General features: G+C 39.9%; 1 protein-coding gene across 1 annotated transcript in view; it reads right to left on the bottom strand.

Annotated features, from left to right (window-relative positions):
• MTA3 (metastasis associated 1 family member 3) overlaps positions 1-13,776 on the bottom strand; it is a 136,449-nt gene that overhangs the window by 64,493 nt on the left and 58,180 nt on the right. The window contains exons 8-10 of the mRNA XM_066611779.1: positions 13,527-13,626; positions 3,832-4,020; positions 1,630-1,704 (exon numbers count right to left, since the gene is read on the bottom strand). Coding sequence (XP_066467876.1) covers positions 1,630-1,704; positions 3,832-4,020; positions 13,527-13,626 — 364 coding nt within the window. The remainder of the gene's footprint in view (positions 1-1,629; positions 1,705-3,831; positions 4,021-13,526; positions 13,627-13,776) is intronic.

The following is a 13,776-nucleotide window of genomic DNA, read 5'->3' as shown; positions in this document are numbered from 1 at the left end:
GGGCACAGCTACAGGAAGGGTAATTAGAAGTAGACATGTGCTTAATGACAATTACAGAATTGCATTATTTTGCAGTGAATAATTGCATTATTTTGCAGCTGTTTTTCCAGAGAAACATTCTGCAAACAATAAAATCAACAAAACTAATTTAGACAATAAAAACTATGGCTGAAATCCTATACACACTTACTTGAATTAAATGGAACTTACTTCTGAATAGATATGCATAGGATTGGGCTGTAAGGCAGGCACAATAAACTGAAAAGTCAGGGTAAAGTATCAATTTACAGCTCACATGCTAGGCTTAAGAGTTTTATTTTGCCTCTTAAAAGCCTGTGATGAAGGACCCAGGTGGGTGCCTCTAGGAAGAGGGGGGTTCATAGAGTTGGAAGGAAAGAAAGAACCTTGTAGTCTAACACCCCTCCCACCCCGTCTTGTGCTTATGTATCAAATCAAGTTGTCTGCAAAACAAACAGTTCCAGAAAAATGGAAGCAAATTTTAAATAAACTGAACATAGCAGAACAGGGTCTACTGACAGCGGACTATACCATCCTCTAGAATCAGTGTGGTGTAATAGACAAGAGTCTCAGACAAACACAGGGGAGACCTGGATTCAAATCCCTGCTCAGCAATGAAGCTCATTTGGTTACCTTGGGCTATTTTTCAACCTTGCCTACCTCACAGGATTGTTGTGAGACTATGGGTGCAATCCTAACACCTTATGTCAGTGCTTCCCAGCACTGGCATAGCGGTGCCAAGGGGACATGTGATGCATCCTGTAGATGGGTGTCACTCACATTAGCCTCCTCAAAGTAAGGGAATGTTTGTTCCCTTACCTCAGAGCTGCATTGCCCTTATGTCAGTGCCATAAGGGGTTAGGATTGTGCCCTAAAATGGAGAAACTACGTGTGTCACTCGGAGCTCCTTGAAGAAATGTAATACAGGTTGAGCTTACTTATCCACAGATTTTCTGTCTGTGAATCTGATTCAGTATGGGTCCCCCGGACCCACATTGAGCCAGACTTGGCCAGATTTGAACTGTCTGGAGGTAACTGGAGCTGTGTTCTGGTCACCTCCAGAGAATTTTCTGAAGCCCGCAGAGGCCGCATGCATCCACCTACGGCCTCTGTGGACTTCAGAATGCCTCCTCGAGGCAAAAAAAGCAACTTACAGTTTTCAGAAGCAAACTGGAAGTGATGTTTTTAAAAGGTATTCTGAAGGCTGGGGAAGGCTTCTGTTGAAATCAGTGCCTCTTGAATAGTATAAGAAACATTAAAAATTTAACATAAGTCACTTTTGTGGTACACACTATAATTCTTCAATTTCTTCATTGTGTCTAATTTTACACTTGGGAAAATGAAAGGACATTTCAAATGCTGCTTAACTTTCAGAATTAGTATGCAATGTTGTGTGCCTCAGTGGCAGTTCTGACAGTCATTCAGAATCATTTCACATGCTATTTCCCATTTAGGTGTGCCTTTCATAGAGGTCTTTTGTAGCATTAGAGTTAGGAACCCAAATAAAATCAGATTTAATTTTTAATCTGAGTTTCTAAATAGGAACTTCTAATGTTTGTTTTCTTGATGGGCTGTTATTAACTTTCCTCAAACAATTAACGAAAAAATTACCTGTTGAATGTATCTGTCTGTAGTTTTCCACATATAATAATATTCGATGATGCTAGTCAGAGATTTCCAAGGAAGCTGAAAAACATTTTGCACAATATTTATTGTGTCTTGGAATAGTCACATTTTATTAAGATACTCAGGAACATTAAACACTAAGTTAGCAAAATGAAGCTCATCTCCTCTGTTGGTGCTGGTGCTCTGTTCCCAGTGCTGCGAACATGCTTTATGCACGTTTGCGACACCCAGAGACGGTGGTACGTATGTAACATCGGCGCTGAATAAGATAGGGTCGGGCCCTAACAGTGCAATCCTATGCATGTTTACTCAGAAGTAAGTTCCCATTGTTTCCACTGAGCTTGCTTCCAGTGTGTATAGAATTGGAAGTTAAGGATACAATCCTATGCATACTTCCCTGGGTACAAGCCCCATATAACTCCTTGGGGCTTACTCCTGAGTCAACATACATATGTTTGCACCGTAACTCTATGGAATGCAACATGAGTCAATTCAACCTTGCAGGGGACGGGGGATTCTGACAGAAATCTACTCATGGGACAGAATCATTTCAGGATGTGCATGTAGGTTGGTAATCTGAAAGAGAAACCAAATCCAGTCACTGGGTTCAGATGTCATGAAAACTATCATGTGTTTAGATAAGCAATGGTTTCAGTTAATGTCAGATCCCAAGCCTGTTCATAAACCATAGTTTGTTTGACGGTGACAAATCCAAATCTGAAAGCTAGCTTTGGGCTCATTTTGCTTTGCTGTTATGTCTGAATTAAGCAAACTAGTTGGGACCACTGCACCACTTCAGTAGGGTTGCTCTACCATGGTTATGGGAGTTATTGTCTCAAGAGGCTATTGCACCTTGAAGACATTAACTCACAAAGCTGAGTCCTAAGACAAGATGTCCAGACAAGCAGCTTTGAACCATGATTTGCCTGTAGTAAGTTTAGAAGTTCAAACTATGGCTAGCACAAATCATTAGTTCTGCAGTACACATGTGACCATGGTCAGTACTTCCTTGCATATGAAATGCTTAAAGGTTTTTTTAAAACCTTCTGGTTTAAGCCTTCTTTCTGATGTGTTCACTTTTTACACCCCAGAAAGGTGTTTATGTGGGCTCTTTAAGCAACCTGCCTTATCCATTCTGAGGTGTGCTTTCCTGAACAGCCTCTAGATGTGAGTCTGATTACATGGTAATTATAAACCTTGCTTTACTTAGATTTTCCTACATGTTAAGACACAGGTGTTACAATGCATGTGTTAGAACATGCCAGTAGCAGCCCACTGCAGATGATAGCAAGTATTCAGTTATCAAGTTATTATTACTTAATGTAGCAGCAGAATTAATTCACAAGACAGGAAGAACCAGAGGGCAGGAGTGGCAATTGCAAATGCCATGTGTCACAAATCAGCAGTGTATCTTCAAGATATCATTTTCATGACCTGATGTATCATTACACTAATTGTTCTGACTTTCAGTCATTATCAGCTATGCTGAATCTCAGCAGATAGCTAAGACTTATTATACCACATTCATAGCATGTCAACGTACAAAATATAAAGAGTTATTAGAACTAATTTGCAGAGTCGCCCTCTGATCACAGATTTCCGTTTTATCTTATCTTGAAGTTAAGAAACATGAATTAGAATTTTAACAGGATGGGGATTAAATTATTTTAACTTTAATATCATGAAAGATGAAACAGGGTAGGAACTTCTTGTTTAGGAGCTGACTTTTGTGTTAGACGTTTACAGGATTTTATGTAGATACTCTTCTTTTCAAGGTTACAAATGATAAATTTTAGTTGAAGCCAACTAAGACAGGTGGAATTTTATTCTCTTCTACCAGCAACATCCATCTATGTTCAAAAAGGATGCAACACCACAGACTACGCTTCATGATTATGTAAACACAGTATAATAGATTCAAGTCCCAATCCCGTTTAAACTGCAAATGTTTACAGCATCTAAACTTTAGTGTTTGAATATTGTCATTTTGACAACCTTCAGTTTATGGCACTGAAGAACAATTTGAGCTGAAGCGAATTATTTAAAACATTATTTAAAACATTGAAATTAACGTTGATAAAAGGGATTTTAAATAATTGCTAGCCTTATTATAACACTAGAAAGGCTGGTAAAGTGTGGGTAAAGTGTGACGAGAGAAAGGAAAATGCTTGTGTTAGTTTTACTTACAAAATCTTGTCGTATATCATTGAAGTCTTTGCCATATTTCTCTAGGGCTTCTTCAAACAAACTAGCTTCTGAAGCTGACCATTCTTCCATCTCATCTCTACATAGAACAGGCCCTCCAAGTGGAACCAAGACACTAATGGCACTGCTGAGATCATAGTTGTGCTTGTGCAATGTATCCATTGCATGAAACTGAAAAATTAAAAGAAAGAAAAATTTAAAGAGAGAATTCCACACATGCATACACAAAGGTTGCAATTCTATGGATACTTGTGTGAGAGTAACTCACACTGAATGTAGGGAGCTTACCTTGCAAGTAAAAATGCATCGGATGGTGCTGTAAAAGCTGAACTTCTATGCACTCTTACTTGAAAGCAAGCCCCAATGAACACAGTAGGAATTACTTCTGAATAAACGCGCATAGAATGACCTTGTACATTAAATGTATCACTAAACAGATATTAAGAACAGCAAATGTTCTTCATGGCATTCAAATGTTCTACATGGTTTTCTATTTTCTGTAAAGAAAAGTTGCCAGTTTTCTTATCCTCATCACCTGTGATTTCAGTCCAATATAATCCTTACTTCTGCTGTGCAAAGAGGAAAGAAGTGAAGACTAACTTGAACAAACCTGAGATTCAGAAGCCTTGTGCAAACATCTACGGACATGAATGCACTAAAATCTAGGGTTAATCAATACATGGAAGGTGGAGCAGAATCACACTCGTTGGTTGCACTCCAACCTGCACACTACATTTGAGTCTTCTGTGCAGAACCCAGGTGCACTGATACATGCATGGGCTGTGTAGAAGAGACTACAGCTCAATGCTTTGCATGAATACTTTTCAATCCCTGGCATCTCCAGGCAGGATTGGGAACGACCCCTCCCTGATAACCTGGAGAAACAGTGCCAGTCAGTATATGGCACCAAGACTCCATATATTGCAGTGGTCAGAGTCATATATGGCAGATTTATATGATCAATGTGTGAAGGAAGAGAGCAAGGCTAGTAGGTGGAACTTACTCCCACTTTCATGTGTTGTTTATCCAGATTTCAGAAACATCCACGTGGCTCCCTTAAACCTGGCACTTCAAGTGGAGGCTGCCCAAAGTTATAACGTTTACTTGATGTCATTTAAAAAAATAATGTGAGGGGGAAAAAGACATTAGGGAATGTGGGTGGCAAAGCACCACAGTATTCTCATTAATTAAAAAAGAAACACCAGAACTAACTGCTCCAAAAAAGAGAGTTAACATACTGAGTTTTTAACATCCCATTACTTCCCAAATAGTAATGAAATATACCACCACCTCTCTCAATGAACATGTCAGCTCTAAACATTTTTTGCCAATTAGCAGTGAAGTGCTATTATGAAGGAGAAAATAGTCCTGTTAACGTAGGAGAAGAAAAAAGCAGGGGGGGGGGAAGTTTTAACAATATCAAGAAAGTAAAATAAGTGGGGGTAGGGAGAGCAAGAAAGCACATGAAGGCCCAATCCTATTCAGCTTCCAGGACTGACACAGCTGAGCAAGAAAGCACATGAAATCTGCTTTGGCTCTTCTGGTATCTCACTATAAGGGGGAAAGTGGAAGTTAATCATTAGCAAGGATAAAACTTCCGTGAAACCACACAGATACTAAATACTAGAATTGCCAATGTGTACTTCTGAAAATTTAAAAAAGCAGGAAAAAGTCTAGTCCCAGTTCAGTCAATACAGAGGTGAATGAATGAAGTTACACATAGTGGAGACTGGGTGACAGCTGGTGTACCACTGTATACGTGCATTGGATACATGGTCAATATTTTATTTCTATTTATTTCTTTCAATTCAAGGTATGAAGGAGATACACACTTAAACACTGTAGGTGCTAGGTGCCTGCCTGGACAGCAAAGGGCTAAACCAGTAATATGTCAATTTACAGAACTGTTGGCAAGAAGCAACAGGTTCAAAGACCATCTAGGAACAAGCCATTGATTGTTCAGTTAGCTACTGCATCCACAACAGGATGGGAAAACAAGGGCAGAACCTAGAAGGGGTCTTTAACTAGCACTAGAAGACACCCCCCATCAGTTACTCCACCTGAGAATTCCATAGGATTCTATGGGCAAAATCCTTTTTAAAAACCTTGGCTTCAGAGCCTAGTGTTCCTTGTTCTTGAGTTGCTGGCTCCATTGGCCAGTCTTACATCCTGCCTTGCAGTTCCTTGGGGTCATTAACCCATTTGGTGTTGCTATAAGCCACTCCTATTCCACTCACCATCCAAACCCCACCATGCTAGCTGGCACCCAGGATCAATAAAACCACACAACCCATTTTCCTTTCTAGCCTTCTCCCTCTCTTTATCTCCCCTACGAAAGCTACTGAGCCAGTGTAGCCTTGTCAGCTATGTTGTAGTCTGCTTCCTCTCCAAGTATCCCACCCTTCCTCTCCAGGAAACGTAGTTTAGCGTTCTTGCCCTACTTCCTTCAAGGCTACTGCCTCCTTGCATGTAAAGAGCTAGCTTCATAGTTCTTTTCCTGTCTTTGAGATCCCTCTTTGCACAGAGAGATTCATGTGTCTGGCACTTTGCCACCATGACCCCAGCAACTCAACATTCTCATGCTTGCCTTGTGGTTACTACCACTTGCCTTCCCTGATCCCCCTCTCATAGCACCTGCCTTTCCTTGGATCTGAAACAGCAGAGAGAAACAAGGGACAAGTAGTTATAGGAGCACTGTCTGGAAGTGGCTATAGCAACTAAGTATTGCTACCTATTAACAATTACCCCAAAATTTCTCACCACTTGTGCTTCATTGTATGAAACATAGATTATCAGGTTTCTACTTCCTATTTCAACATCTAACCATCAAGTTGCATTTTGCAACCTGTATCCGTCAAGTTCTTAAAGTTCTTAAATGCTCAACAATTTCTTATGAAAAAAGCTGACTTGAAAGGGTTTTGTGAAATGCTTTAGGAACCATTTTATTGAAAAGTGGTATAATAATTTTCCTTTATGTTCTATCTGCCACTGAACATTACTTGATGAGAGTTTCTCATAAATATAGAAACTGCTCCACCTGATTCTAAGATTAGCTCTAAGATATAAACACAAAGCATAAACACCTTGTGCTAGCATAATATGTAATCATGTGATGATTATAATCATCATCATCATCTCACCATGGCACCACAATAGCTTTGCAGACACTTAATTTTAGCATTGGGTAGATTGGACTTGTTAGCCTGGGAAGGCAGCTCATCTGAGAGAAGGAAAACTCTGATCCCAAACCTCCACTGCCTTGTGGCTACATCCAGTTATGGAAAAGGCTTCAGGAGTCAACCTCGAGGCAAAATCCGGAGCCGGAGTCCCTGAGGCAGTTCATGGCTGAACACAGTCACGTTCTGGCAACTCCTGAGACGCCGCTGGAACCAACCATACTGGCTTCTGCCTTTCCATTGGACCATTTCAGAGACGTGGAGAGGGGGGATTTGCTGCATGGGTAACAGTCTATCCTCCGTATCTACATTACCCAGGCTTTGCACACTGGAGAGGACACTGTTCCGGAACCACCATTCAGAGCGTGATACCATAATCTTCCGAGACTGAAGGATGCCAACAGAGGAATATCAGTATCATATACAGATACTTCTGATCAGGTCTGCAGACAGTATCCATGCAATTTTTTTTAGTGTTTATTAATTTTTAATGAATAGGTGTAAAAAGCAAAATGAGAAAACATTATGTTGGAATTAATAGCAAGCTGGGCTTTTCACAATTAGATGTAATGGAGGATAAAACACTTGGTAGAGTGGTAAAGTTTACTTGGTAGAGCTTCACGTTTACCTCCCTTTCAGTCTGATCAGATTTGTCAGCTTGGTTAATTCAAAATCATTCCAAGCCCCATTTAATGATTCTTTTACAAATGGTTCTGGTTTCTTAAAAAAAAAAGTACTTCTTTAACTTTTACACAGCATTCACCCACTACAAAGGCTGGAAAAATTACAAAGAATTCTAGTTACACTAAACGCAAGATATGAGCAAAAACATCATATCTTATGTAGAACATATCAGTGTTCTACAAATATTAATCAATTCTCAGAACTGCCACTTTGCTCAGGTACTATTATTGCTTTTGCAGGCCCAGTATGACTGTGTGATCTTTTCCACCTGTCATGTTTTACTCAAGCATTCTTTCTGATCTGGTTATGCTACTCTTCTAATGTTGACCTATTTCTAAAGTAAAAAAGGTTTGGTAAACTTGCTTCTTCATTAGCGTTCTTGATCATAACACTAAAATATTATTGCACCATGGCAGGGGGTGAATTTGCAGCATAAACCTTTGACTTCAGTGGGACTTTACAAACATGCATAACAGCAACCTAAAAAGACATCCTTCCAAAATTGGCTTGGGTGTGCAGTCACTTCAAGTTTATTATACTACCTGGCGCTATGGCAGAGCACCCTATTGGCCACTAGCCAAATGATTTACATGAGATCCACAGTGGCTTTCACTCACACAAATTCATTGAAAATTATTTTTGTTCTTAAGAGATGACCCTTAGAAAACATCGGTCAAATAAAAGGAAAGGAGTTTAACAAGTTCAAAGAGAATTATAGCCTGTCCTCTAACAGCTCCGGTCACCTCTGACTTAAAACCTTCAAGACTGGGGTGATCACATACCTGACATGAACCCATCAACACCTCATAAGTTATAGACACTGTGAAGAGGAGGGCATGAAAAGTGTATTCTACGATAGGGTTTCCATATTCCATGCCAATTCAAATTCAGATTAATGGTGGCAGTAAGGACATCAAACTTGGATTTATCCAGCGTAAGTCTGGAGAGAAACTGGGCAATTCACCAAGTGAACCATCAACACCCTTAAAATTAATGAACTATTAACAACTGAGCATAAGCAAGATTGGGAAAGGTACAAAACAGGGTGCTGAAGCCAATGTCAGGGATCTAGCTCATCTGCTGGAGTGGTAGGGTCTTGGCAGTAGTTATCTTGGGTCAGCCAGCCTGGAAGCGAAGGCATCATCAAGAAATGAAGCCATCACAGCAGTGGAAGTCGTTTTGGCCAAGAGAGGCATAGGATGAGCCATCTCCCAGAAAAGATAGAGGGAACTTGGTTATGGATGGAGGCAATCACTCATGCATGTGGGAAGTGTTGCTTGGAGCATACATGCCCCCATCCTCTCTCTGCCCATAGGCCCTCTAGGCATTTCCCTCCCTCCCTTCCCCCCACAACCACTTGCTCGCTCTCTCTCTCCTTCCCTTTTCTCCAATAGCCCATATCAGCCTGGGAAGGGGGAAGAATGCTCAGATACAAGGCAACTGAGTTGAACAGGATCTTCTTTTCTCAAGTAAATTTGTATAGAATTACAACCTAATAGCCCAATCCTACCTCTCCCCGAGTTGGGGACGGGACGCAGCCACACCAATGAAGTGCACATTGCATCTCCCAGGGGGGTTCTGAGCCATGAAGATCTCCTTGAGGTAAGGAACATAGGGGACACTAGTTCTGGCAGCATAAGGTCTTTTTGGGCCATTAGTATAATGAATTTAACCCTTTTAAAGTTTTTTTTTTATGTAGCTTCATTTATTTCTGGATCAAAATCTATAGATCTTTTTGCTGTCACACTGACATTTGCCAAATTTTCCTAGTATCACATGGATTGGAGATATGCTTTTTAGTGTCTGCTTATATGTAAAATTATATTTATATCATTCGCTGGTGGCACATGATACTTTTTCTGGTTGGTGCTAAAACATAAAACCCTGAAAACTGAAAAATATGTCTGGCTCCTAAATTTTTTGGCTTGACTATTATAACCAAAGCAAATTTGTCAAGCCGTTATCTGGGTTACAGAGAATACCCATTAGGGCTGTCTAAGCTTTATCAACTTCAGGGTGTCCCAAAATGGAGTTAGTAAAATAAAGTATAGGTCGTGCCCCATTATCCACTGGAGTTCCATTCCAGAACCCCAATATATAACAAATAATGTGTAAAAATAGCTTTAAAGACACACTTCCAGGTTTCTTGCATTGTCGCCCCAGAATGCATTGGTATAGACACTATACCACATTCAGCCACTAGAAGGGGTGAATAATGGAATGAAATTATTTTATTTATTTGAAAAATTTATATCTCACCTTTCCCATGCCAAAGCAAATGCCCAAGGCAGCTTCTAAGTCTCCATAATAAAAGTACAAAAACATAAATTATTATAAATTATCCCATTATTCACCCCATTTGGTGGCTGAATGTGGTATAGCATCTATACTGATGCATTCTGGGGCAACAATAGAAGAGCAAGAAACCCAGACAAACTATTTTTAATCCCGAGGCTAGCAACCAGTGTGGTTGGTAGGAAAAGGTAGGAAAGAATAGGTAAGAATAGGAAAGGTTGGTAAGAAAAGGTAGGAAATTGGATTTTGGTGGGGTTTTTTTTCTTTGTAAAAGGTATTTAAAGGTGGACCTCAATATCAGTGATGAGCCAAATCAGTGGATGCCAAAGTGTTGGATACCGAGGGCGCACCTCTAGTCATGTCAAGTGAAAAGCATAATCATATATGCACATTTCAAAATGCTAATCACTAAGGGACATATTCAGGAATGTAAGCATTGTTCTTGTGAGATTTTTTAGAAATCACTGATTAAGCAAAAATTGAAGTGAAACCAGTGTAAGGACATATCTTCATTAAGCCAATAAATCTCTGCATACACTTTGAGACTTCAATCCTGGAGGGCCTTTCCTTTTTACTAATAAAACAGAATGCTAGCAGATGGGTCATCCAGTTGTCAGAAATAAGTTACCCATGCTTTTATTTTCATCTGCAAGGAAACTTGCCTTTAAATGAGGTACACATGTTGAGTTACCTGTACTGTGAGCAAACTGATGGAATGCTACATTTATAAATCAATACATTTACAGATGACCAAGAAGATAAAGCAGTGAATTTACCTCAAAAAAGAAACTGTATAGTTCAGACTCACATCCCAGAACATACTAGATTTTTGTCCAGAAATTTAATATACTTGGCTGTGCCTCCTGGGTTTCTTTTGGGCCATAGCCTTTGCTGCTTTACTCTTTCCAAACAAACGGAAACCTGCCAAAATGCTTTTTATCGTCACAGCTTGACACTAGCGTGGGCTTCTCATCAAGCAGCTGAGAAACAAATCTAAAAGTCTTAAAATATATTACTGTAACACTGTGTTCTTTAATTCGACGAAAATGGTGTTCATTAATGCAATACCATATGCCCTCACTAAAAGGCTCATTTAAGAGCCAATTTACATTGATACATAATAAAAATTAACAGTTTTGCTACTTAATAAAACAAGAAGTACAATAATAATAAGATTTCTGGATTGCTAGACTATTTACACCATACAACTAATGCAAAGGATGTACTCAGCCAGCCACTCATGGTAAATATGATGAATAATCATTTTGTGTGGGAATTCCCATTGATGGATGATCTTTGGCAGGTAAACTGTCCACATCAACTAGGCTTTCAAAGTGCCCTATCTCATGAAATATGGAACATCTGGAAGTGAATGGTGTTGAAATTCGTGCTTTTGAGGTCCAGAAAACCTTTCATCTACAAACAGTGTTGCACTTCCCTATAGCTTCTTACCAACCATTCCTGTGGTAATAAACATGCATAGAATTATCAATAGTATCAACATCTAATAATTTTGGTTGTATTATAATTTGGTATAACCTAATTATCCACTGATTTTTTACCTGCAGTTTTATCTCAATGCAATAAGGGCCCTTTAAATAAGGGAGGCAGGACCTGTGGATTCAGAGTCTCTGTGACGGGCTCACCGCCCGACATAGAGGCTCTTGATTCTCTGCTGATCTTTGGGTCAGCGGAGAATCAAGTAACCCCATTGTGGGGCTACTCAGTTTACCCAGGGAAAGGGGACAAAAGTCCCTTCTCCCGAGGAGCCGCCAGCAGCTGCCCAAAGCATGCAGGATGTGGCGGCAGCAATTTTCAGCACCACTGCAGCCCCACGTAGCTCAGGATTGGGCTGTCAACCTGTACTTCAAAGCAGGCCTGAAGGAAAATGAAGAAAGTGAAACGTTCTCCAAAGATACCTGTATAATGGACAGTTCCACAAACATAACACATCCACTGGTTTCCTTAACCTTAAAATATGGGATGAGACACATATTCACTTTTCTACATGCCATAATACTACAGAATGAAAAGTATCTTCCTGTATTGTTGCTTAGAAAAACATGCTGCTACTATATTTCAGCATTTGCTAGAAATTCCACAAGCGCCTGTCCTTGAGATTATTTTAGTAAGCTCCAGGGAAGAATTTCTGAGAATTAATGCTGCAAACATGGCCCATTTCCACAAAGCAAGTGGAAAATCTGGTGACATTCTTGAGTGCTGTAACCCTTGAATTTGGAATTTTAAAACAATATACAGGTACAGGTGTATAAAAAACACTGATATTTTTATCCCTGGATTAAACTGAACACCCATGGCCACTGCAGATCAGAAGAACCCTGCCAATCCCCGGAGAAGGGGGGAAAAAACCATCCCTTTACAATCCTGGTTCTAAAAACTGCTTTTCTAGAAAGTCAGACTATGAGAACTGGTATTTTGCAGTTTGCTCCAAGAAAAGTGACCTTGTCCTGTCGTGACTGAAATACGGAAGTGATTAATCACCAGACACGAGCTAGGGTGAAGGTAGGGGGTCACTTTTCTTTGAGGGAGCTGCAAAATAGCAGTTCTAATTGATAGCCTGACTCCTGTTTATTTCAACTTCTTTCATTTAACACGTTTTTTGGTATCTGCAGGAAGTCCCAGATACCAAACCCCACAGGATACAGAGGTCCCACCAGTAGCTCCCACTCGATTGATACTGACTACACAGTTGCACGCACACTATACAGTAATCTTAAGACAATGGTTTGGATTCTAACTTATGTAAGCACAATGAAGATTGTACAAGGGATCTCCCTCACCATCACCACTGTAGTCTTCTCGGCCTTTCCCCCACCCATTCATGAGGGTGGGATCTGACTCATGGGAATGGGGTGGAACACAGCGGGGGGGGGCTTCACAGGAAGAGGAAACTCCTCAAAATCTAGGCACACACAGCTTTTGCAACTAGAGCTTATTGCATCTCTCATTGTTTTGATTAACAAAGAGAAGATAATTAATTTGCTAGAGGGTAAAAAAGGATACATATTATCATGTTACATAAAGTAGGCAAAAAACCCAAACAAGCTCTGAGGATCCTAATTAATAAAAAAACAATTTTTTCTTTAGTGATAACTTGCAGCAGCATAGCAAATCAGTTGATCACATACTATTATTTTCAAATGAACAGAGGAATGAGAGGGACTAGTCTTGGATACTATAAGTGTAAGTTACAGGGAGTAGGCTTCAACAACGCAAGCAAACACCTTGGGAGATGGAACTTCTGTACCCAACTGACCCTCAAATTCCAAGAAAAGGAAAAAAGAGGATATTTGACAACTTGGCTTGAACAAAAACCAGGTCTTGGTAGCTTTTTATAAAAGAAGCGAAGTAAATGTAAAACAAATAAACAAAAATTAAATTATCCGCAGGTTTGTGAAAACTTTCAAACACATCACCAGCTGTGCAGGCCAGAAGAGCTTTAGCCTCTTAATCTCTGCTTGCAATAATACATAAAAACAACATTTAAAGGGAACATCTCACCAGAGTGATGTCACGGGAAGCAGCAGCAGCACTCATGTGTAAACTAGGTTGCCTGACAGAACTACTGCAGTCCAAAGCTCGGGCAAATGTACCAACCGCACTGGAGGAAAAATGGTAAAAACACCCATGAAAACAATGACATCTGGATATATCATCACATGCACTCTTATTCACACTTCATAGTTTATCAGCATGGATAGAAGAATTTATCTGGACTTTGAAGCAATTGCAAGATTCTTTTTTTTTTTAA

The sequence above is a fragment of the Tiliqua scincoides genome, chromosome 1, assembly GCF_035046505.1.
Source record: "Tiliqua scincoides isolate rTilSci1 chromosome 1, rTilSci1.hap2, whole genome shotgun sequence".
NCBI classification, from domain to species: domain Eukaryota; kingdom Metazoa; phylum Chordata; class Lepidosauria; order Squamata; family Scincidae; genus Tiliqua; species Tiliqua scincoides.
Note: the sequence above shows the minus strand (reverse complement) of the source record. Positions and strands in the feature narration are given on the sequence as shown.